This window comes from Pocillopora verrucosa, chromosome 10 (genome assembly GCF_036669915.1).
Source record: "Pocillopora verrucosa isolate sample1 chromosome 10, ASM3666991v2, whole genome shotgun sequence".
Lineage (NCBI taxonomy): Eukaryota > Metazoa > Cnidaria > Anthozoa > Scleractinia > Pocilloporidae > Pocillopora > Pocillopora verrucosa.
Window position 1 is genome coordinate 1,558,351 of NC_089321.1, and position 24,525 is coordinate 1,582,875.

Here is a 24,525-nt window from a genome sequence, read left to right on the forward strand (position 1 = left end):
TTAATTTCTAACTTTACTCGTTAATATATCAAAAGAAAAACAGCAGAGGGATGCAAGGCTTCTTGCGATAGTTCGAGTGCAGATTCGTGTGAACAAAGGCGTCCCAAGTTCACGTCTCGATAAAATGCAGACGATTTATTCATGAAAGCGTCACATGTTGTGTGACTCGATGTTGACTTAGGGGAGGAACCGTTGAGAATTTGAACATGTTACGAGGAATAGCATGGGGAACGAAATATGGTCGATTTACAACGATAAATATTTCGAAATATGAACATTTTACACGTTAAATCAATAGAATTTAGTCACATCTTTTGTGTCCGTTGTGGTTTCCGGCGTTCTCTGCCGTTTTAAGCTTGCTTTGCCGTCACCGTTATTCCTGTTATACAATGGTCGAAATCGAAATGCGCAGCGTTGACTTCGTCTTATAACAGGAATAACGGTAAGCTTGGGACGCTTGTGGTGTGAATATTTTGAAAATACCTCGGGAAGCAGCAGTTCCGAGGAAAGTTCTAATGAAGATAAACCTGACTCTTGACTGTACAATGATCAAAACGACAATAGGCACCGTGAATTGTGCCGCATGCGGCAATTATCGACCGCACTTCACAAAAATAACTGAGATTTGACAAGATCGAAGCCTAATTCGAAAGAGTAGCATTATCTTGCGATCTAGAAAAACACTCTTCATTTTGTTGCATCCGCTCCTGTTCAATCCTGCGTCGCAAAATTTCCTTTACCGACTGTGTGGATGAAGATTCTTGAGATTAAGACAACTCGCACACAGCTTGCTCACGCAAGGTCTTGTTTCTGCGCTCTCCATCATCGCTGGCATTTCGCCTCTTCATCGTCTTGAATTTGGACTCTTTTCATGGAATTTTCTTTAGAGGGGCCAGAATCAGAAGACGGATGACCTTTGATACACACGAAAATTTAAAAACAAAAAATAAAAATACAAAGATGATCCGCACTCCTGCGAATTTTTTCGTAAATGTGAAAAATTTGCAAAGGATAGTGGGATATGTAGGGAAAGGAAGGATTGGAATACTGGAATACAGCAAAAGAAAGACGGAATTTGCGTAGTTTAGATATGAAGACGTCCCCGCATAGGGTCGCCGTTTTTTTTCGTCACGTTTCATAGATCGTATTACCCAAGTGAGCTCGAGTAGCCTATTTCCCGCGAAAGGATAGCCTAAAAATAAACCGTTCTGTAAAAAGGCCGTGACATAGGCCCAGTATGGAAGTTTTGGCCAACAAGTGCTCAGTATTTTTTTTAACGAAAATTATGGCCGCTATCTTTGATTGTAACAGCAGCAGAAGGCCGTGAAGAGAAAGAAATCTCTACTAAGGGGGCGGTTGACGGTCAAAAATAAGGAGAGGAGTGGGGTGGGGGAGTGAAGATTACTTATCTTTTGCCCATTCCCCGCTCCCTACCCCCACCGTCCACTCTAACTCCAAATCAAACATAGCCGGTCGGATAAACGATCGCGAACTTATAACGTTAGCTCGCCCTAATAAGACGCCTGCACTGCAGGATAAATTATCGTTAATGGTGACGACTTCTATGCGTCTGTCCTCCAAAAGATCATAAGTAAGAACCTGTCAAAATCCCTGTATGACTTACTTTATCATAAAAATTCTATTCCTATCGGGAAAAATGATGACGAGTGTGTGTGTGTGTTTAAATTCCCCACCTCCACCCACGCAAGGTTCCAATTTCCCCAAGTAAAGATGAGTAAAAGGGTTAATAGTTGAATAATGAGCTTGAGATGTCTTGTGGGAAACTTTGATGACTGCGAGGTGTGAATCACCTGTCACGTTTGGAAATCAAGAGCGAATAATATAATTTTATATTAAATCTATCAGTCGTCCAAATTAAACAAAACAGGCTGACACTTTTATTTCATTTTGTTTCCAAACGCACACTGGTAAGTTACTCACTACTTAACGCGGAATAGAGAGCGAATAGCGTGGCCAATCAGATTGTTGCGTTTTGATAAAACCTGAACTGCACAACCCCATTTAGTTGCTAATGTTCGACAGTTACAACGTTTGGCGATTTCTGACTTTATGACAACTTTTTCTCTCAATATTTACTTTTGTACCCGGTCTTCAGGAGTTATCCTTCCTCAGCACTCGAATTAGAGAAAAAATGCTTCAGTCTTCAATTTTGTTTAGCACATTGTCAAAAGTCTTACTTTTAATTAACCTTCTGCGTGCGTCAATTAACAGATGAACACATGTTACGAGTGTCGATGTAGAGCAGGGTTGTTCCTAGACAAAACTCAGGATCGTCGGTAACAACAACAAACTGTTTTATTTCCACGTAGTTGACTTCTTGTTTTTAAAGCACTAAGCTTCCTCGCAAATCTCTCTCTCTGTTCGATGGAACTGTCGCTCTTATATACATAAAGTATAAGGATCTAGAAACTTCTCTAAAGAACTAAATTTAGTAGATTAACAGGGTTTCTAAATTTGAATAATTACGTAAGAAATAGAACGTTCCAGAGTGTTCTTTTTACCAGAAGGTCACGTCTAGGTGACTTCGGGTTCTAGAATGTTCTATTAGAATGTTCTGGGACTTTACTTAGACAATTTTTCGTAACGACACAAAACGCTTCACTCAAACAAGTGATCTTTTATTTCCCCACTTTAAGTCTATCCACTGAAAGCTCGTCAGAAATACCAATGCGGATCTCTTTTAAAAATGGACTCACAATCCACATAACACTAGAGAAAACTACACCATTTATCACAATTATTAAAAGTTTGATAATTCTTCCCTTCAACCCGGGTATGAATAATTCAATAACCTACTAATTTCTTATGTGAATGAATTCTTCGTGGCAAAACTCGTAGGCGAAGATTTACACTCTATCGCTAAGGCTCACGTGTAAGATGATTGTTTACATGTATTACTTATACTCTAGACCATTGTGATACGGTGACTTTAGTATAAAGTAGCATGGACAACTGCAGACTCTTCCATTCTCTTACTTTTTAATGTCTACAATTTCATGTAACTGCTTCTAAGACACTGATAAGCAATACCCTTAAAAATTGATCATAAAAATTTGCATCTTTACCATCTTTGAATATGGAAGCGATCTTAGTAATAAACACTTGTTGTGAATTTTTTTTTCAGGCATTATTTTTACTACTGACTGAGTAGTGTTTATTACTGCGAAGATCGCTTCCATATTCATTTATTTAGCCGCAGTTCACATACATGATTTACATATGTTCACAGCCATTTACTCTCTTTTACCAAACAGGAGACTGTAATATGAGGTTCTAAACGGGAATGACCGATCATTTAGCTGTTAGACGTAAAAATTGACAAATTTTAACCGTTAGACGGAAGAAAAATTAACCGTAAAATAAATTTATGGTGACAACAATGGAAACAATGGAGTGGATGCTCCACTGATGGCGCCTTTCTTATGGTTTAATATGTCACTTGCTTCCCCCGGGCCATCAGAAGATCTAGAAGCACGCAGTTTTGCAGAAGCATCTCTCTTTGGGAAGCATATGACACCAGGACATTTACCGGCAAATTAATTTCCAGTCGGTAAGGGAACGCCTGAGAGTAAAAAATAATGAAATAAATAATGATAAATAATGAATCTGTAATGAATCTTCGAAGATGCCTTTGATTAAGTAATCGTTTTGTTTTGATTTAAAGTAGGAAAAAAGTTCTGTCTTGTTTTATTGTCGAGTTTACGCCCTAATTTTAATTTTTAATTACGCCCTAATTGTACTATGTCCGACCTTTTCCGGGACTTCTCTCTAGCTTTTTTTTTTCGTTAATTGAAAGTGAAATTTCGGAACAAGCAAGCCGGCAAGTAGCAATAGAAGAACCAAACAAAGGTTTGTAAAAATGTCAGGCGCTGTAATTTACGTTATTATAACGTGAGTAGAGACGAAAATCCTCGAAGAGAAAAAGAAATGGATAGTCCGAGTTCTAAAGGTTTTCACGCTCAGTTATTAGACTGCAAGCTTACGTACAGTAATAAAAATCAAACAAAGTTAGCACTGCTATAGTATATAAAGTTTTGTGTTCAAAAACAAAACAGGAATTATAAAAATTTAACCAAACTGGCATAACCGTTAGAATTCATACTAGCCATGACGGTGTCAGAGCGACTCTGATCACGCTATGGTCCATCGCGGCTCGCTCATCATGGCGATCTCCGGTCATCTCAGTGAAGCAAGCCTTAGAAACTAAATCGGCCGCCCCTTGAGTGAAAAAATAGGAGCTTGCTCTCATATCCTTTAAACTCTGATATCCTTTCCGATGCGTTTAGTGGAAAGCGACATCAGTCACTGCAGCCGAGTTTTCCGGTGAATTCGGCTATCGTTCAGTCATAAACACTCGCCTTGAACAGTTTGTTTTCTACTTGTTATGTGAAAAAACTTGCGTGTTTTTACAAGCCACAATTCGGCCGAATTTCACTGAACATTTCACTTTCAGATTCTGCATTAGAGGCTAAAGAACCTTCAGGCAAAAGTGTTAAATTCGACCTGCCGAACTATTTAAGTTTGTAAACTATTGCAGAAGGTGAACTTTGATGGGTTTTGAACTTTGATGGTTTGACATTTTGACAGCTTCAGTCTTTTACAGCCAATCAGATTACTTAAACCATTATAACAGGGATTCTGATTGGCTTACTGAAGCGTGCTTTATGAGAGTATAGAGCATGCTGACGACACTGTTTTTCGGTTTGGAAATAAAGTTTGAAAGTAATTTAACGGATTCTTTAGTATAAAACAAGTAGAGAAGCTTTGACTGTGCTATGTTCTGTTGTAAAGCACTTAGGAAGCAGCTAAAGCACTCAAGAAGTGGGGAGAAACACTCGAATACGTCTCGTGTTTCTCCCTTCACTTCTTTCGTGCTCTAGCCACCTCCTGCGTGCTTTATAACAGAACAGAGCACAGTCAAGGCTTCTCTATTTGTTAATTAAAAGTCGACCTACTGTCCCGTTTTGACTCCATTTTCTCTCGAACAACTATCCATCATTTTCATAGCATGCGTAACCCGTTTACTGTAGGTAATCTGAAATCTTTCATCTGTCCAGTATTATCGCATTTCTCATAAAGCGCAGTAAAATACACGCTAAAAACACGGAAAAGGCAACATTTCTCATTCTAAAAGATGATTCCATTTTACGAACCGCTCTCTCCGAATTCCTCATTCCTTCGTTGAAATTTGAACACCTCTCGAACCAAAGAACAAAAACGACGCTCTGATTGGTGCGAAATACATACCCTACTGCGACAATTTGATTGGTGCGAGATACATACCCTAAACGATCTGATTGGTGCGAGCAACATACCACTCTCTGTACGCTAACATAGACGTTATTTTTTTTTAATAAAAAAAAATAACTCAATTATAGACATCTTTGCAGTCCATCGAATCCAGTGACAGCTGAATTGTTTGGAGATGATCTCCCAGAGGTTGTTAAAGATATCTTAGACACAAACAGGCTGAGTTCAAAGTTCACCAAGGACAGCAGCTCTAAGAGTAGCCAACGACACCATGGTTGGCATAGAAAGAAATATGTTAGTCCTCACAATTCCAACAACAAGCAATCAAAGAATTTAAACTTCCAGACACTCCTTCATTTCAGAAGGAGGCAGGAGGGGAAGAACAACAACAACTAAGCCCAAACCCTATACAGGTTAGTCTAACAACAAATAAATTTGCTGGTAGACTGAGGCATTTCGTTTCAACATGGATGAGTATCAGATCAAAATATGCTGGATATGGTACAGCACTGCCACCTAGAGATTGTGAATCCACCTCAACGAAGGCCAAGGCCTGAAATTCAGTTTGATTCCACAGAGGAAGAAATAATTACTTCAGAAATTGTTCACCAGCTTGAATTAGGTGTACAGCAATGCAACATAAACATGAAACCACTATCATTAAGCTAGCTCAATTAGTTGGCATTCTTGTCTCCAGCTTACCTAGGGTAGAGTTTGGGAAACTTCATTATGGGAACCTAGAAATAGAAAAGAACTTGACCCTCAAAGAACATAAGGGTAACTATGAGGCTCTCATATCTCTGTCCCCAAGAGCAAAAGAAGATCTTGTTCAGGGGATTGAAAATAAGGATCCAATATCACATGGAAATCCTGTCATCGAGATCAGAACTGATGCGTCGAAAAAGGATTGAGGTGCGTACCTTGATGGTGATACCACCCAACACTTGTGGTCTGGTACAGAAAGCCAATTGCACATCAGTGAGTTAGAATTGAAGGCAATCCACTTCGCCTTGCAAGCTTTTGGTAAAAGGCCAAATAATAAGCATGTCAAAATACTTTGTGATAACTCAACAGCTGTAACATATATTAATGCTATGGATGGAACAAAATCTTCAAGTTGCAATCAAGTGGCATATGACATATGGGATTGGTGTGTAAATAACAACACCTGATTGACTACAACTCGCATAGCTGGAGAAGAAGACATTGAGGCTGACAAAGAGTCCCGGTTGTTTAATGACCGCACTGAATGGGCCTTAAAAAGGGAGATCTTTACACAAATAACCACCCATTGGGGCATCCCAGAAATTGATCTATTTGCCAATAGACTTAATGCACGGCTCCCCAGGTTTGTCTCTTGGAAACCTGACCCAGCCTCTTGTTTTGTGGATGCATTTACTATTAGCTGGGATTCCTTGTATTTTTATGCTTTTCCACCTTTTTGTCAAATTCACAGATTTTTACATAGAATTTTGGAGGAACGAGTACCTCAGTGAATCATGATCTTACCACGTTGGCCCACTCAAGTTTGGTGGCCACAACTTCTGAGAATGATAATTTCAATTCCATTTATGTAATCAAAGCACCAGAACCTACTTTCACTGTCACATTCTCCCCAAAAGCTCCACCCCTTAACAAAGAAGTTGACTATGCTGGCGTGTCTCCTGTCTGGCAGTCCATCCAGGACCGGGGGATTTCACAAGCAGCTGCAAAGCTCATCGTGGCTTCATAGTGAAATGGAACAAAGAAACAATACGGTACCTACATCAAAAAATGGCAAAACTTCTGTACTCAGAGGCAAATTGATCACATTCGACCATCTGTAGTGCCTGTGCTTGACTTTCTCACTGCTCTATATCAACAAGGCCTTACATACAATGCCATCAACACTGCCAGAAGTACTATGTCTAACTATGTTACTCTTGAGGATGGGACATGTGTAGGAAAACACTTACGAGTGTCCAGGCTGATGAAAGGCATTTTTCAGGAAAAACCTCCAAGACCAAAATACACAGAAATTTGGGATGTGTCTATTGTCCTGGCATATCTCCAGTTTCTATCCCCAGTAAATACAATGTCACTGAAGGAACTGACACTGAAACTTGCTGTGTTAATTTTGTTAGTTTCTGGCCAAAGAGGTCAGACTGTACATTTGTTGAATATCAACTACATGGTTTTTTCAAATAATTGCTACACCTTCCAGCTTGTGGAACATCTGAAGCAAAGCAGACCAGGAGTTAACAACCCACTTGTTAAACTTACAGCTTTTGAAGATAAAACTCTGTGTGTTATATCTACGTTAAAAGAGTACTTAACAAGAACACAAAACTTAAGAGGCTCAGAACGCCAGTTGTTTGTTAGTTATCAAAGATCTTTCAAAAAAAGTTAGTAGAGATACTATAAGCCGGTGGGTGAAGACTGTTCTCACTGACTCTGGAATAGACACTTCCAGATTTAAACCACACAGCACACGGGCTGCCAGTACATCTACAGCTAACAATACATCAGTAAGTTTTGACGACATTTCACACAGCTGGTTGGTGCTCCGAGTCAACATTTGCTAAGTATTACAAAAAACCTATTATAATTGTTAAAGAGAACACGTTTGCTGATAAGGTACTCAGCACTGTGAAGTAACACACAGGTGTAAAATAAAAGTTTTGCCATGACAATGCTTAATGTTCATGTTGCTTCAAAATCTCATGTGATCTTACTGCCCGATAACGAGGTAGAACAGTAATATTAAACGAGATTTACCTGTAAGTTGAAGCTTGATTGAGATTCTACCGAGTTATAAAGTGCTGGGAGATTACATGTCCTTCCACCCACCATTAGCGTAATGGTGCCTTGAATCACTCGCATTAAGCCTTTAAAGACTGAGTTGCTATCTCATGTAATCTCCCAGCACTTTATAACTCGGTAAAATCTCAATCAAATTTCAACTTAAGGGTAAGTCTCGTATAATCTTACTATTTATCTTTGTTCGTATGTACTTACGATTTTTGTACTTCTTAAGCTCCTCTTGTAGCCTCTTGCATTCTGACTCAGAGCTTTTCACTTTTCTGTTGAGGTCCTCTATTTGACTCGACAGGTCACCAACTTGAGTCTTAAGCTGATCCAGCTCCTCCTGATCTGTTTTAGCTTGTAACTTCAATCTTAGTTCCTCCTTCTCGGCTTTTAGATCTCCAATCTGTTTCTCCATTTGAACTTGTAACTTCGATTTTAGTTCGTCCTTCTCGGCTTTTAGCTCTTCAATCTGTTTCTTCATTTTTTCCTTCTCTTCCACAAGACTACTTTTCTCCGTCTTAATCTTTTCACTTGTTCTTGTCAAATCATCTATGTGATTTACTTGTATTTTATTCGTTTTCTCTAAGTCAGCGATTTTGGTGTTGTTTTTTTTTATTATCTCATCCTTTTTTTTTGAGTTGTTTATAGATGTCTCTCTTTGTGTTCTTAAATTGTTGATTTCCCTCTCCAAATTAGGACATTGCAAACATCTATTCATTTCTAAATAAAAAAACCTTCAGATTAGAATAATTCAATTGATATTAACATTACGTCAATGAGAACTTTTATAAAAAAAAAAAATTTAGTGAAGTAGCGATCGGACAACAGCTTTGGATGAAGGAAAAAAGACAAACTAGAATTACAATAAAAGAGAGTGAAACGAATTGAACACGATGAGACCATTCACTAATACTGTAAAAGTTTAAAATTTGTAAAAACAAAGAAAGATGACACATTTGACATTCCGAGTCCCTAACGGTAGTAACTTTTCTAAACTGATTGATCAGTGTGTACACACTTTGCATACTTTCCTAATGAATATCGTGCTTCATATTTCATGAGATTAATTAAGAAACAAATTTTGTCATTAGAATAACACTTAGTGATTCACTAATCGTCCAATATCAGCTGACTCGGCTTCAGTTGAACAAGCCGAGTTGTATGTTTTCCTCTTTCCTTCTTTTTTCTTCTTAATTCTTTGTCTTCTTATCTTCTTCCTGCTTAAACTTTAGCTGGATGATTTTGGTTTTTAATGTTTCTTTTTCTGTTTTCATATCACTTAGTTTCTTTTCCAAATTAGGACAACGCGAACACATTCGGCTTTCTGTATATAAAGAATCTCCAGATTATCACCTTTAAAATTACTCATTAAATGAAGACTTGGCTGCCAAAACTTGAAACATTCGTATTTCTCTGAAAACCCAGCGAGAAAATCCTTGCTGAATCAAAGAGATAGTATAAGGCTCTTAGCATTATATAAATGCGCTAACATTCAGCCCAACTTTGACCAAAATATAAAAAAACATGCAGTCTGACTTCCTCAGATTACAGAAAAGACAACAACTAAAAGAACGTTACTAATAAAAATCACCATAGACTGTAAAACAAATGACTGAATTGAACAAAAAAAAATTAACTATTATTACAAAAATCAAAAAATTTGGCAAGAACTAGACATCATGTCACATTTTGTATGCAAAAATCTCACAGTGGTGATAATGAGATTTCCTGGGGTTTTCCAACACCATGGCTTGATACAAGTCGTCTAATGTATTCACGAGTCCTACGATTCGTCGATTCATGAATATTCATTACGGAAAGGCTGTGCTGTCGATTCATGAATGTCATAAGGGAGACTTATGTATTTTTTCACCACTTTGAGAGAACTGAACCCAGATGGTGGTGTGTCGATTCGTACGAGTCGTACAAGTCGTCGATTCATGAATATTCATCACGGAAACCATGGAAACGATATGCATCATTTATTTCTGTGGAACCAGTCAAATTTGTTCGATGCGTCAGTAATGGCGAGCGTCTTCACAGACAACGTTATTTTATCGAGGCTCTTGTTTGTGTTACATTTTATCGGAGAAAGCTTTTGAAAAGTAAACGACTTCATAAGAGTCGCGAGGCGGTACTGTTTGGGAATCATAGAGGATGACAAAGGAGAGGGGCAGGTTTCCATGGAGCAGTTTCGTAGTGAGACAGAAAGCTTGCTGTTCATTAACAGCCAGGTTTTATGTACTCATTATAACCTTTGCTTTGAGGAGCTTCATCAATCATCTTTGATGTCAGGAGTACCTATGGGTGCCATCTTTATAACTGAAAGGTAGAAATGTAGGTTTTGCCAAAAGTCTGATTTTGGACGGAAAGTCAAACGTTGTGGTTAATCACAGCGAACTTGGAACGTTACGTGAATTCGATGTTTCGTCACTTGCGTTGAATTTTGCATACGATTGAAAAAAAGAGTTCGCCTTACTGTTATTTGTTATGTGATAAGAATAAAAATTTTTATACTTTTCCTTTTACAAAGTGGCGTTTTCAATGAATATTCCATTTGAGTAATCTTTCACACCAACACAAAATATTGCTGCTAAACAACCGGTGTCAAAAGCCGTAGTCAGATGCTTACGCAAAACGCTAAGGGTATGCCTTCGAAATCAAGTACATTCTTAGAAAAACTTATAAGCATTCTTTTTTCTTCCTTAATCATCGTTTCAACGGTCACGTTGCATGTATTCGGTGTTCCGACGCGTGCGTCGAATGTGTCCGCTCATTAATATTGCATTGTATTGAAACAGAATTCGCATTACTTTCGGTTGTGATTTGATAATAATAGAAATTTCTATCCTTTTCCTTTGACAAAGTTCTGTAGAAGTTGCAATTTATAACAAATTATAGGTGACAAGTTTTCTTTTAAAATAAAATTATCTATGAATACCACCTATGAAAGTCAGAAAGAAATTATTTCATTCCCCGCCGACCCTCCAGCCCAAAGGGCTTCGAAAACACCATTCCTAAAGGAAATTATTTGGTCCATTTTGCGTAGTGCTTTTTGCTAAGACGAGAAATGCAGTGGTTGTTTGTGCATTACGAGCAGGGCCTTTTTTTGGAACAAAGAGAAATAGACTTGTTATTTGTGTACTGCACGCGGTGCTTTTAGAACGAGGAATACTTTGGTTTTTGTGCTCTTCGCACGGTGCTTTTAGAACAAGGAATACTCTTTGTTTGTGCACTTCACGCAGTGCTTTTAGAACGAGGAATACTCAAGGATCTTCTTGTTTGTGCACTTCGCGCGGTGGTTTTCCTAGTCTCCCTAATGACATTCATGGATAGACAGCACAGCCTTACGACTCGTTTCGTTTTCATGGTTTCTGCAATGAATATTCATGGTTTGACGAATCGTACGACTCGTACGAATCGACGTAATACCATCAGAGCTCAGTGGTGTGAGGTGAAAAACTGTTAGTCTCCCTTGTGAGGGGCACGGGTCGCACGACTCGTGAATACATTATACGACTCGTGAATAAATTAGACGATTCGTGAATATATTAGACAACTCGTGAATACATTAGACGACTTGTATCAAGCTGTAGTATTGGACATACTTGGAGGGAGGCATGACCGTTAGCAAAAGGGTCAGGGGCATGCTCTCCTGCACATTTCTAATCTTTTCCAAGTGCCGTTAGATTCGCTTGAAAATAGCAAACGTTTTTAATTTAAAACTTTTACTGGCGTTTCTACTCTTGAGAAACTGATCCGTTTAAACTCATTATCAATAAATCCAGAATAAAATATGCCACACACTTCCATTATTATTATTTACAATTATTATTATTTACCCTATTTACCCTATTTACCCTTCGATTACTTTCTTTAATATGGCTTAAGGCCCCCAAGCCTCTTCCCCACCGAGGTGCCCGCTACATGAAGGACTTGCCTCTGTTTCAAGGAGAAAAACGCGTCCTCTTACAGCTGTAAAACCAAGTAATTCATTCATCACCAAATTTCAGTTGATCCCTTTAAAAGACCTAAGAAGGGTACTAATGTGACCTGGCTCTCACAATTTTGTGCAGTAGCAACTTACCATCCCTCAAAGGTTGTCTTTGTACTCCATCCATTGTTGCAGCCTCTCGTGTTTGGCTTTCCCCACGTACTGCTCCAGCGCAGCTTGACCTTTTCTTCACAGTTCTATTTACTAGGTAAAAAGGGGCAAGATTTGTAGATATACATGGTAGTAAGATTGCTGGCTCTTCAAGCCGTTAACATTGTCCGAGCAATTATTCAAATGCTGGCATATGCAATTGCAGTGGTGAACTAGTTCAATTTTCTTCAATTATTTTGAGGAGATCTGACTCGAGTGTAAGGGCTTTAAGCCTCCATGACTATGCTTCAACCTTAAAAACCGTGCGCAGACACAACCCTAAGATACCCCTTTCTTGGTTTAACTTAATATAAAGGCACCGCATGTGCTTACCGTTGTATAGTTGTAGAGTATTGCAGTTGAAAAACAACATGGTATAAAATGTAAAGGTGTAAATGAAAAGCTCTTGTCAAAGCCAAAATTGTGACAAAAGGAGGACTTGTCTAGAACAGACTTATGCACTGATAAATTGACAGGCCAAGGGCAGTAAATTAATCCAATAGGTTCGTGTATTAAATTTCTATCAAACACATAACTTAACCAACATTTGCACGCTATTCGTACCCAGCAGGATGGATGTACCTACTCCTTTCGAGTCCGAAAGTATGATCTTAAGGTTCGAGCCCTGGCCGCGTCAACTTTCTGTTGTCTTTTCTCTTCTTTTTCCCTTTTTTTCCTTTCAATTTCCATTCTTCCTCAAAGGATATGTTAGAATGTTTAGAGTAAAACGCACATCTGAGAACGTTCGACGACATATCTTTTACGTTCAAATCGATAACAATGTCATAATGCAGAGATGAGACCCTGAGAATATACCGAACTTAACCCGACAAAACTAAAAATGAATCCGAAGAAATTCGATCAGATTCGTTCAATGATGGCCAGTGTCTGAGCTGAACCAGGACGAGTCACAAGAGACGTTATGAGTGTCTCATGATTCGACATGATATTCTACCATTTTGAAAACCGCGAAGGTCTTGAAGGAAGTTTACGGACTTGTACGACACAATACACGTAGCGCCTCCGGCCATCCTATAAGGAAGGCACAGCAGGCACAATAGAAACTGTTCGCGGTGCGATCTACATCTAAAATGAAGCCTCCTTGACAAGGCTACGAAGACTTTCGTTCGAAGATCTTTTCCTACATAGGTGTTTAGTTTTTTCGTTATGAAAGTAAATAGATCCAGATAACCCGATATTGAGAGATTTCCTTTTCAAGAGATTACATACCACGCAGTTTTCCGATGACGTCTTTCCTTTCTATCACTCCAAGAGCATTTTTAAGGATTTCCACTGTTGCTTCACTTCCTTCTTTTTGTTTCCACTTTAGAAGCACTTTCCGTGCCCTTTCACGGCATGCATCGTGAGTATCATTAATATCATCCATAGTGTCTGATTCAATCCCTAAGACTGTACCCAGGTCTCTCCAGTTTACGCCTACTGCACCACATATTGCAAATATCTGGATTTCAGTGACAGGGGCCTGTTCAGATGGTATATCACTAGGGGTGGCTGCAAAACAAGTAAACATCATCTGAACAAAAATTGTGGCTTAAAAAGAGCCGCAACAATTATAACTGCGAACACCGTATTTATTAATAACAAGTAACGACTTGGAAGGGATATTGAGTAACACTGATACCGTTTTATGAATTTATGAACATAAAACCTTCATTGCTGGCTTCTGTACCATCCATCCGTCAAAAAAAATCGGTATTGAATCCCGTGTTGGTTATTTCCAGCTTCTGACTTGGCTAAATTAGCTAAAGGAAAGAAAAAATACACTTATGTAAGGATTGCAATTAATCCACGATCAAGCCTTCTGTTTTATCTTTCGGGGAACTCAATGTAAAGTATTATCCTACTTCAGAAAAAGATGGTACGAATTATATCAACAGGTACTTTTATCGCTCGTATTGAACATATAAGCAGTTGAAACTTCTCAATCTACACTTTATATATCGATTCCAATTAGGAAGATTATGTTTTTAATTGTTCAAGATTGGCCATCTTCCCGATGCTCTTGAAAGATTATTTTCGTTTTCAAGAGCAGTCATTGCTATTACACCAGAAAAAGCAACTCCTTTTATATACGCCCTTCAGAACAAATATTAGACAGTTTGCGTTTTGTTTCCAAGGACCTAAAGTTTTCAATTTTCTCAATATAGAAATACAAAATGTTGGCACACTTTCCCTATCTAAGTCTAAATTGCGAACATTACTCCTGAGTTGATTTCCCTCTTCCTTTTTGTTCCTTCTTTTATCAAGCTGCTTAAAAGTAGCTTGAATGTTTCTTTGAGTGTCTGTTGTTTTCTGTGCGTGGGTTCTTTCCTTTTTATCCTAGAATATTTTATACCTGAATCACGCTATTTAACTAATACCTCACTTTTGTAAAATATGAGAAGCCTGTAGCCCACATAAGCTTCTTGATTTCTCTACAGGTTTCCTCGCCAAATGTTAAGTTTTCAATAATATTATATTATATTATGTTATGTTATATTAACGTATCAGTAATTCCTTTTATTTCTACTGATGTATTATAATTGAAAAATGGCAGAATAAATAAATAAACAAAGATAAACAATAAACAAGCAATAATACTACAAAATAAGAGTTGACGGTCGAGAAAACGAGGAAAAGTGATAATGTGGCGGTGCAAGAGTCAGTGGTCGGGTATTATCACGCTTCCCAGTAAGAAATCTCGTAAAGGAATTTAATAACAACTTTTAATGAAAAATATTTAATTTGGCCCGTGGATGTTCGTTTTAATATGGATTTTTTTTTAAATATCACATTCGTACCTTCAGAGTTTTGAAATTCTTCCAATGCACAAGTTATGGCCAGATGCCACGTAATTTCACAAACCATTCATTTTACCCGCTTCAATGGTTACGAATGATTGATTATGTGGGGCATCCTGTGCGATGGTAAGTATCATCTTTGGACAGTCATAAATTGTTTCAATTTCTTCAAAATTCCAGAGCCCCGTTGGTTTTGATTTTTCATTTTCTCACAACTTCTCAATCTGTGAAACAGTCTCGCCTCCCTATATCCTATATGATACAAAGGGGGGAACCTGCGATGATAATGAATGAGATGCCAGTAATCGGATCCTTATGTTTGCGCAAAGATTTCTGGGATCGCCAAGGTGTTAAGGCCTATTTACACGGCACGACTTTGTCGCATGCGACAAGCTTACGACAGGCCTACGACATGACTTAAGAGTCGTAAGCAAGTTGTAGGTTTGATTTACACGAAACAATTCGTGTCGTAAGCCTGTCGTAAGCTTGTCGCATGCGACAAAGTCGTAACGTGTAGATAGGCCCTTAGAAGGAAATCAGATATAGCGAAAGGTTGTTTCGACGTCAAAAAAACGATTTTGGAGAGAGATCAATGCTCTTTCGCTGCCAGTCTCATTATAAATGGATTAAGATAATGTTGATACGAGGGAAGTGAAGTTTTTTGTTGGCATTACCACTAAAAATGTTATAAAATACACCGATTAACTTCTCTTCTTGCGAAAGATCTGTTGTGGAATCGTCATCGCGTAATGGTCTCGACATATTAAAAAAATTAGCCATAAATCGCAGGGAAATAACTCAGTTAAGTCTTTTCAGTTGCATTTTTGTACGTAAAGCCTGTTTTTATACTTGTCAACGTATTGAATAAACAATTTACGATGTCTGAAAATATACGTCTTTAAAGGAGAGAAGCCGTCGTCCGGCAGCGGAGATGGAAATTGTTTTTGGAAAGATGAAACAAGCAGTAAAAAACAAAAGGAAATCCCTAGGTCAAGTGACAGTTTGTCGAGAGAAATCCGAATGTTTTTGAGCCGCTACTTTTCTCTTCGAACTCCTCGGAGGGTCTTGTCAGGAAAAGCAAGATCACGGGAACTCTGGCAGAAAATGTGGACATATATTCAGTTGTGCATCGCTCCTTAAGCAATCCATTTGTACCTACTCATCGTCGCATAAGAAAGGGTTGAGTTTTGAGCCGATTATCAACGCTGGTTCGTTCTCATTGATCACAACAAAGAGGCAATGTAGGTGTTTAATCACTTAATGTATCCCGATAATATTTAATGCTCAAGCACACCATTTCAATCCTTTCTGCCTCGAGGTAACTGTTGTAGCGTTTTATGTTGTTGTTGTTTTTTAATTACCAAGCTAAGGAAAAAGCAAGAAGTAGACTTAACACACGTAAAAAAAACTGAAAAGGCTTTATTTGGTCATCTCATGGCGATTTATAATTAATATTTCCAAATCTCGAGATCATTACGCAATGTTAATTTCACCGTAACCCATGCGCATAGAGAACAGTTTATCGCTAGATTTTACTGATTTCACGGTTGTTCGAACACAACCTTGCGCTACCCTCGTATCACTATTACCCACACCCATTCTTGATAAAACAGCGGCAAAGAAGCGATGATCTCTCACCAAAATCGTTTTTTTGGACGTTGAAAAAACCATTTCTCTCTAGCGAGTTGTAATGTTTGCCATGTGGCGGTCCCAGAAATCTTTGCGCAAACAGAAGGATCCGATTATTGGCTTATTCATTATGAACAAAGTTTATTGAAGGTGGTTGCTATGTTTCTTTTCATTATGAAAGTTGTCCGCATATTATAGCAATTACGTCTACATAATCAATCGATTGAATCGCAGCATTTGTCTTTTCCCGGTATCAAGTTAACCTTCTCAAAGTATTATTTGATAAGGTACTAGCAAAGAGAATTCGGCAACGAAAAGCAGCTCTTGGCTGAGCTTTGCCCATTGGTCGCAGCATTTTGTCACGTGTACAGTTGCTGTGCACTAATCTTCTGTTTGTTGACATTCTTTAACGCGGGCTACGAAGTATGACGAAGGGGATTAATAACAGAACACACTGTCGTAATATTTAAGTTGTCTTTCATGCCATTGCTGGCGTATTTCCATAGAACTAAATTCTAGTTTGGAAAAGAATATCGTGTCACAAGAACAGACTTTTGTAAACATGAATTTGATAGGGTTTTTGGGTTCCTCTCCGATCTCGAACATATAAACTTTCTAGGATGAAGTCTCTACTTCCTCGTCTTGAGACACGCATACTTTAAACGGATGATAAGGTTCTCTTCATGCTAACAAATAACAACAAAATGTTACTCTAGAGATTCTAAGGCCCCTCTTAGGTCGCTATAACTTGTCTCTTATGACTTTTTTCCCTGCCTGAGGTTGTCCACATGTCAGTGACTTTTACGTTATCGACAACAATCTTTTTCAAGACTACTCTCCCCCGGCGATCAGACTACACGATCGACAGTTACTCCTAGGTTCAAACCATATACTGATTATTCTTAAGGTAAGGCTAACCGTTGAAATTGATCCTGACTGATTGCGCACAACAAAAGTAACTTTTCTAGAACGTTTACGGCATTGCTCTTTCAGATAATGAAACTCACATGATGCCTTACCTCAGAATGTTGTTGTAGCCAGTCGAGAACTCAAAGACCTATTGTAAACTCTGACAGATTTTGGTATATTTAAAGAGAAAATTTGCATTTGAATCAATGCATTTTTGCGATTCAGCAACTTCGTTACGATCTTCCTGTCATCACACACCGTCGAATAGGGGGAACTCAAGGAGAAATTTTTGAATCAAAGAAACTAGTTCATAAGTTCGTATTCTGGTGAAGACTTGCCTACTTCACTGCTCAGTTAAAAAATTCAAACAAATGAAAAAAATTCAGTTACTAGATAACATCCTCTACGTGTGTAATTACACTGACACAGTCAACCTTTTTATCATCCCATCAAACACTGACTAGTGTGTTCAAGTTCTTACTGTCGTTCATTCAACTTCAAGAGAAAAATGAGCAATTATCATGACTTATCAATGCCGAGGTTCGAGTTATCTGCCGAAGCTGAAGGCATGAGGTTTGATAATTCATAATATCATGCGAAAGCCGAGATCAATAATTGTTTTGTTGTACATTTTAAAAACATCCTGCTAACGGAGACATTACTCGGAAGACGAGGCTTGGAAACCAGGTAGACTTTGAACACTTTGAATCTTCACCCGCTATTGGATATTATTATACATTCAACTCACTATCTCTTTTCTGATTCGCCGAAAGCGTACAGGGAATTTTCGAACGGGCGCGGAATTTTCAGTATTTCAGCAGCCATTATCCGAAAAGATTCCGCCAAACGACCTCAGATTGAGAATGGTGAAGGCCTCGCCGTTCGCTCATCAACCTGGCCGTGTGGTGCGATAGGCGAGCGACGTGTCAGCAGCTGATTGGCGATATCAAACAGACGTAAAAATATACTATGCTTTTTCACGTGTGTCGTTTCGGCTTTTCTCAGGGCTGGAAATCCTTGTTTAACACCGTAGTTTACATGATAAAAACTGTTCGCGGCGCGATCTACGTCTAAAATGAAGCCTCCTTGACAAGGTCACAAAGACTTTCGTTCGAAGATCTTCTCCTACATAGGTGTTCAGTTTTTTTCGTTATGAAAGTAAATAGATCTAGAGAAACCTGGTATTGAGAGATTTCCTTTACAAGAGGAGATTATATGCCACTCAGTTTTTGGATGACGCCTTTCCTTCCTATCTCGTTAAGAGCATTCATAAGGATTCCCACTATTGTTCCATTTCCGTTTGTTTCAGTCTTTCCAATTCTTAAGCTACTACGAGGAATTTCGTTACGAGGTGTTTGGCGCCCTCGTGGAGACACGACACTAAGTACTGATCAGGGTGCGTGGGCTTCCTGTATACGCTGATGGTGAGGCGGCCGTCAGGTTCCCTTGTTTGGTGTCATTCTCAGTCTCCTTGGTGAAGCGGGCTGCTGGTTGTTGCGATGCTGTAAGAAGTTATCGACGCTTCAACGATCCAGGATGGTAAAGTGTCGTGTACATAGCGTTTCCAGATCCTAGGCTTGTAGGATGATGAAGTTATTGCCTGTTCTTCAAAACTCTCTATTTAGGGCCTAACAATAACAGCGGAAACCGGGCTCCCCATAGCTGCGCCTTCTTGTTGATCGTAAATCGATCCATTATACTGGAAGTATGTGGATCTCAACACAAAAACCAACCAATCACAGCGGAGCATCCTGCTTTCTAATGATGAAGACTAGCAGAATGCAATCGAAACGTCGCGATTCACATCATAAGTGACCACATCGTGAGACAAACGATAATACTTTATCATTATTGTACTCTACCACGATGAACAAGCACAAACATTTTTCCGAAAGTAAACATCATTTGAGCAAAAATTGTGACTTAAAAAGAGTCGCAATAATTCTAAGTGTATTGAAATTGAAAAATGGCGAAAGAAATAAATAAACCGAGATAAGTAATAAACAAGAAATAATGCGACAAAACAAGAGTTGACGGTCGAGAAAACGAGGAAAAGTGATAATGTGGCGGTGCAAGAGTCATTGGTCAGGCATTATCGCGCTCCCCAGTAAGAAATTCCCGTAAAGAAATTTGATAACAACTTTTGATGAAGAATATTTGATTTGGCCGGTGGATGAAAATGAAGCTTAGAAATGAAAAAGGGAAAGAAGAAAAGAAGAATCCCCTAAAATTTGGTTGGCGCCTAACTTGTGGCTTGGTAGCTCAGTTGTTGTGTACAAAGGTTCTGTTTGTAAGTATTCTTTTCATGCGAGCCACGAAACATGACCAAAAAGAGTTGATATCGAAACACATAGTCGTTCCATTCATTTCGTCATTGAGAGAAATTGCAAGTTTGGAATGTAAAACCGCGTAACAACGACACTTATACAGACATGAATTTCAAAGGATGTTCGCGTTCATCTCTGATTTTGAACATGTGAAATTCCTTTGGGATCAAGTGCGTACTTCCCTGTCTAGAGACAAGAACTTTTGAAACGGATTATAAGATTCTACCGATGCTGATTATAAATGGCAAAATGTTACCTAGGGGTACTAAGGCTCCTCTTTCTAAAGTATTGTGGAGTGTCCTTTGCAGTTAACTGCTTTACAAACATTAACTTTCTCGACGCACAAAAACCTGAAAAGGGCTCAAATTGAGCAACAGACCGAACCAACTTGCATAAAAATCTTCATCAATAAGAAATGCACAGGTCTTGAAAAAAGTCAAGCAAAATTGTCTCGGAGACTGTTAATTCAATAACGTAAGTAGAGAATAATACAAGGGCGCGCGTAGATATGGATTTCTCGGGTCAATATCAATATCTGGGCAACTGCCCACCTACCCCTCCCCTAACTCAACAATAGTCAATTGATAACAAGTTAATGTTGGGTTAGGGGAGGGGTAGGTGGGCAGTTGCCCAGATACTGATATTGATCCGATTTCTCTTCGAATGTTGAACTCGATAGTTCACGAGTGAGATGTGAGTTGAACACGAGAAGAAAACTTTTTTGTCATTTGTTTATCATATAAACATAATAGCCCTTTACTTGACAAGAAAAGTCAACTTTATTGAGGAATGAAAATAAAAGGATCGACAATCCCCGCATAAAAATCGTCAAGTGCGTTGGCGCACTCAAGATGAAAACATGCGTTGAATCACTACAAAAACAATGGGCCTAATTTTCAATATACAAAATTCTTATTTGAATTGGTCCTTACCGACAGAAGAAATCTTTCAGGTACACGGCCAAAATTGGCCTTTGGTAAATCATCCAGTTGTCGGTTCTCGTTCTCAGCCGCGAGAAATGCCATTACCAAAGACACTGAATATGTAACTTTCAGTTTTTCCTCTTCATATTTTGATTTCTTTTCCTTCTAGGCAAGTTTGAACGTCACTGTCTATAAGCGATAGGGATTTTTCAGTGTTTTAGCAGCCATAATGCGAAAAGATTCCGACAAACGACCCTGGATTGAAAATAGTGAAGGGTTTGCCGTTCATTCATCAACCTGACCGGGTGGCGCGAAAGGCGAGTGACGTGTAAGCAGCCGATTGGCGATATCATACACATGTGAAAAATATCGTATTTCACGTGTGTTGTTACGGCTTTTCTCAGGGCTGGAAATCCTTGCATAACACCGTAGTTTATATGATAAAGAGGGTTATCTGGAGGTCAATCTATTAATTACTTAGGAAATCCAGGGATGCACACTAAGCGTCAAACTGTTTAGAAACTTTCAATTTATGTTTCCTTTTAGAGAGATTCAGGTTTAAAAACTCTTTTCTTGTTAAGATCGACGTTTCAGACACAGATATTTGCTCCTTTTGCCAGATCACTCCGGAAACTAATTCACTAGTAATTCTGGGATCACTCGATTACGCATTCTTAGTTTGGAATAATTTACAAGCGTTTCTGGTCTTTTCGCATTTCAGTCGATCTGTTGGATGTTCTCACGTTCTAGAATTTCCGAAATCTATACGAAGAAACGTTATTTGATCTAGAGTACAAATCCCTTTGCAACTTGCCCATTAATCAAAAAATAACACGCGTTGTCTCAATTTCAAAGAGAATACTTTAAATTGTTATACACATATATAAAATGACGTGTGAAGAAGCCTATCAATACTTTAGTACCGTGGATGTCATAAAAAGTTGTACCTCCACACTAAATACACCCAATACATGGCTTTTATACACGATTTAGCCACTTGAAAGTACGACACCAACGAATTCCGAGACAGAATTAAAAGGAAAAATAAAAAATACAACGCAGCCTTTATTCAGGGAAACTTTCCCTGGTCTTATGATTGTTCCCCTCAACAGCGGATCCACCGTAGCATTCCCTTTTTCTAGAGTAAAAGATCATCAGGAAAAAGTCTATATCATAGAGAGGCAGCATGATTGATGTTGACCGTTCTGCTCTAATGGACTTTCAACAATGCTAGGTACTTCAAAAGTAAGTTTTCAAAGGTTGTTATGCATGTGCTCAAGTCCTCGCGCACTTTACCGAAATAGCAGGTTATGTGCAAAGTGTAGAGAAGGACATTTAGGTTGAGGAAGAAAATAGCGTCGCATTCTCCGGATCCAAGGGTGACTCAGTATTTTCAGTGAGGCAATGGCTTCAAGAGTCGAATTGTCATCTACTTCAGGAAATTTTTGACGTCAATAATCAAGTTCAAAAACGTCGAATTTCAAATTAAAAAACAAACAAAAAACCGCTGCAGTTTGCGGCGAGTCTGCTGGCCACAGTATGTAATTTCGTGATATGTTTAATCTCAGATGTCACGTATTAGATATCTGTTTCTTTGCCCTCTTTCAATCCGCGTCTCAAAGTGTCACGAAGCATAAGAGAGAAGGATGTTATTAAATCACTTAGTCACTTAAATCATTTTGTTCAACAAAAACAGTGTTAAATGAAATTGCAGGATTATGTATGGAGACTTAAATGCTAGTTTGGAGATAAAATAGCATAACGAGAAAACTTCCACAAACATATATTTAATAGAGAATCGGACGATTTTGTGATCGTGATCGCAATTACTTTCCCATATCAGCTTTCTTCTTCTCGTCGCAGAGTGAGCTGATGGTAAAGTTCTCTTAACACTGAAGGAAACATGTTACCTAGAGGTATTTAGGCACCTCTCGACACCACTCAGCTGAAAAATTTACCCCTCCTTTAAGTTGATCGTGATCCTACTCCTACTGGTACTCTATAATGGTTCTCCATGCACTGACCTTTTACATCAACCGAACTTTCGAATGCGCTGCCATGGCGCATATCTAATTTTCATGTAGTTGTAGATAAGAGAAGCATTATTTTTGTATTTGTACAGCTTTAGTAGATTTAAACAAGGCTGTTAAAACCTGCCTTGATGAGATTTAACATTTAACATGAGCGGTGAATTAGCCAAATGAAACAGCACTCTGGATAAGAGCTGCTTTGCTTGGCATCAACTTATATAGTAGTCAACTGATTTTTTTAATGACAAGGCTCAGCGGAGGTCAGTACAGTTCTTAACACTAATGTTTTGTTTTATTGCCATATTTTATAGCAGGAGTAATCCAACTTACAAAATAGAGAATAACTTATGTAAATAAAGGAAGAAATGATAACCTACCTCGTGATCGCTACTACTTCCCAATACTTCCCCCAGCTTTATTCTTCTTGTCTCAGAATGAGCTGATGGCAAAATTCTCTCAACACTGAAGAAAATATTTTAGCAAAATGTTACCTGGAGGTACTTAAGCACTTCTAGACACTATTCGGCTGGAAGAATAGACTTTCCTTTAAGTTGATCGTGATCTTATTCAACAGTGATATTCAGTATTAATTCTCCATGCACTGACCTTTTACATCAACCGAACCTTCGAATGCGTTGTAATGGCGCATATCTAATGTTTTAATATTCCCCTTGCAATCCGACTTAAAACTCCTCGCTCCATTCACCCTGTTCTCCCTTCTACGCCTTACTCTGCGCCTTACCCCTGGGCTCATAAGTCATTTATTAGTTACAATGTTATTATTTTCCCCGCTGCGTTTAGTTTGCTGTCTGTAATGCATTCGAACGGATCTAGAGTATCCAAGACGCATGTTACATTGGGACGCAGTAATAGCTTGGCCGGCTCTCCATAGAATTCTCTGCAGCTTTGTTGTAGAACATCCGAGCGCCGAATCCGAAGATCTGGGGCTCGATTGCTCGCAAGGGAATCAGATTTTCGCCCCATTCTTATGAATAAATGCATGACATATTTCTTTATCCTCTATGTAGTTGTAAATAAGAGAAGCATTGTTTTGTATCTGCACAGCTTTATAAGATTCAAACGAGGATGTTAAAACTTGCCTTAATGAGATTAAACACTCAAGCGGTGAATTAGCCAAATGAAACAGCACTCTGGATAAGAGCTGCTTTGCTTGATTTGCATCAAACTACACAGTGATCAACTGATTTTTTAATGACAAGACTCAGCGGAGGTCAGTCAGAGTTCTAAACACTTCTGTTTTTTTAAATGCCATATTTTATAGCAGGAGTAATCCAACTTACGAAATAGAGAATAACTTATTTAAATAAAGGAAGAAATGATAGCCTACCTCGTATATGTCAGACAGAGATGGAAGAAGATTTGACTTCATGCAAAGCGAATCGTGCTGGTGTCAATTTCCTAGTCAGCTTTACTTCCCTGTCGTAATCTGTGACCGTGTTTCTTTTCAACAATCCTAGCATGGAAATATGAGTTTTACTTGGTTCATATTCCTCCCTGACAAAGACTTGCCAATAAACGGAAGATTATATTTCTTGAATTCTTGTGCAGTTTAGACATTGCTGAAAGTCGTTAAAACTAACAGAGAAATTGGACGATTTTGTGATCGTGATCGCAACTACTTCCCGATATCAACTTTCTTTTTCTTGTCTTAGACTCAGCTGATGGCAAAATTCTCCTTTCGGT

At 38.6% G+C, this 24,525-nt stretch overlaps 1 protein-coding gene and 1 pseudogene across 6 annotated transcripts in view; one reads left to right on the top strand and one right to left on the bottom strand.

Annotated features, from left to right (window-relative positions):
• Positions 1-1,901: 1,901 nt before the first annotated feature.
• Positions 1,902-24,525, bottom strand: part of LOC131791135 (paramyosin-like) — a 28,616-nt gene continuing 5,992 nt past the window's right edge. For 5 of the 6 annotated variants that reach the window (XM_066173660.1, XM_066173658.1, XM_066173659.1 and 2 more), the window contains 7 exons: positions 24,170-24,295; positions 23,199-23,283; positions 13,872-13,965; positions 13,433-13,714; positions 12,146-12,256; positions 8,269-8,778; positions 1,902-3,583 (listed from right to left, as the gene is read on the bottom strand). In XM_066173660.1, the coding sequence (XP_066029757.1) occupies positions 3,558-3,583; positions 8,269-8,778; positions 12,146-12,256; positions 13,433-13,714; positions 13,872-13,899 (957 nt within the window). In that variant the 5' untranslated portion in view covers positions 13,900-13,965; positions 23,199-23,283; positions 24,170-24,295 and the 3' untranslated portion in view covers positions 1,902-3,557. Of the gene's footprint in view, positions 3,584-8,268; positions 8,779-12,145; positions 12,257-13,432; positions 13,715-13,871; positions 13,966-20,800; positions 21,403-23,198; positions 23,284-24,169; positions 24,296-24,525 lie in introns of those variants that run through there. The other variant, XM_066173663.1, reaches the window with a different exon arrangement.
• Positions 6,055-7,987, top strand: LOC136283892 (uncharacterized; annotated as a pseudogene).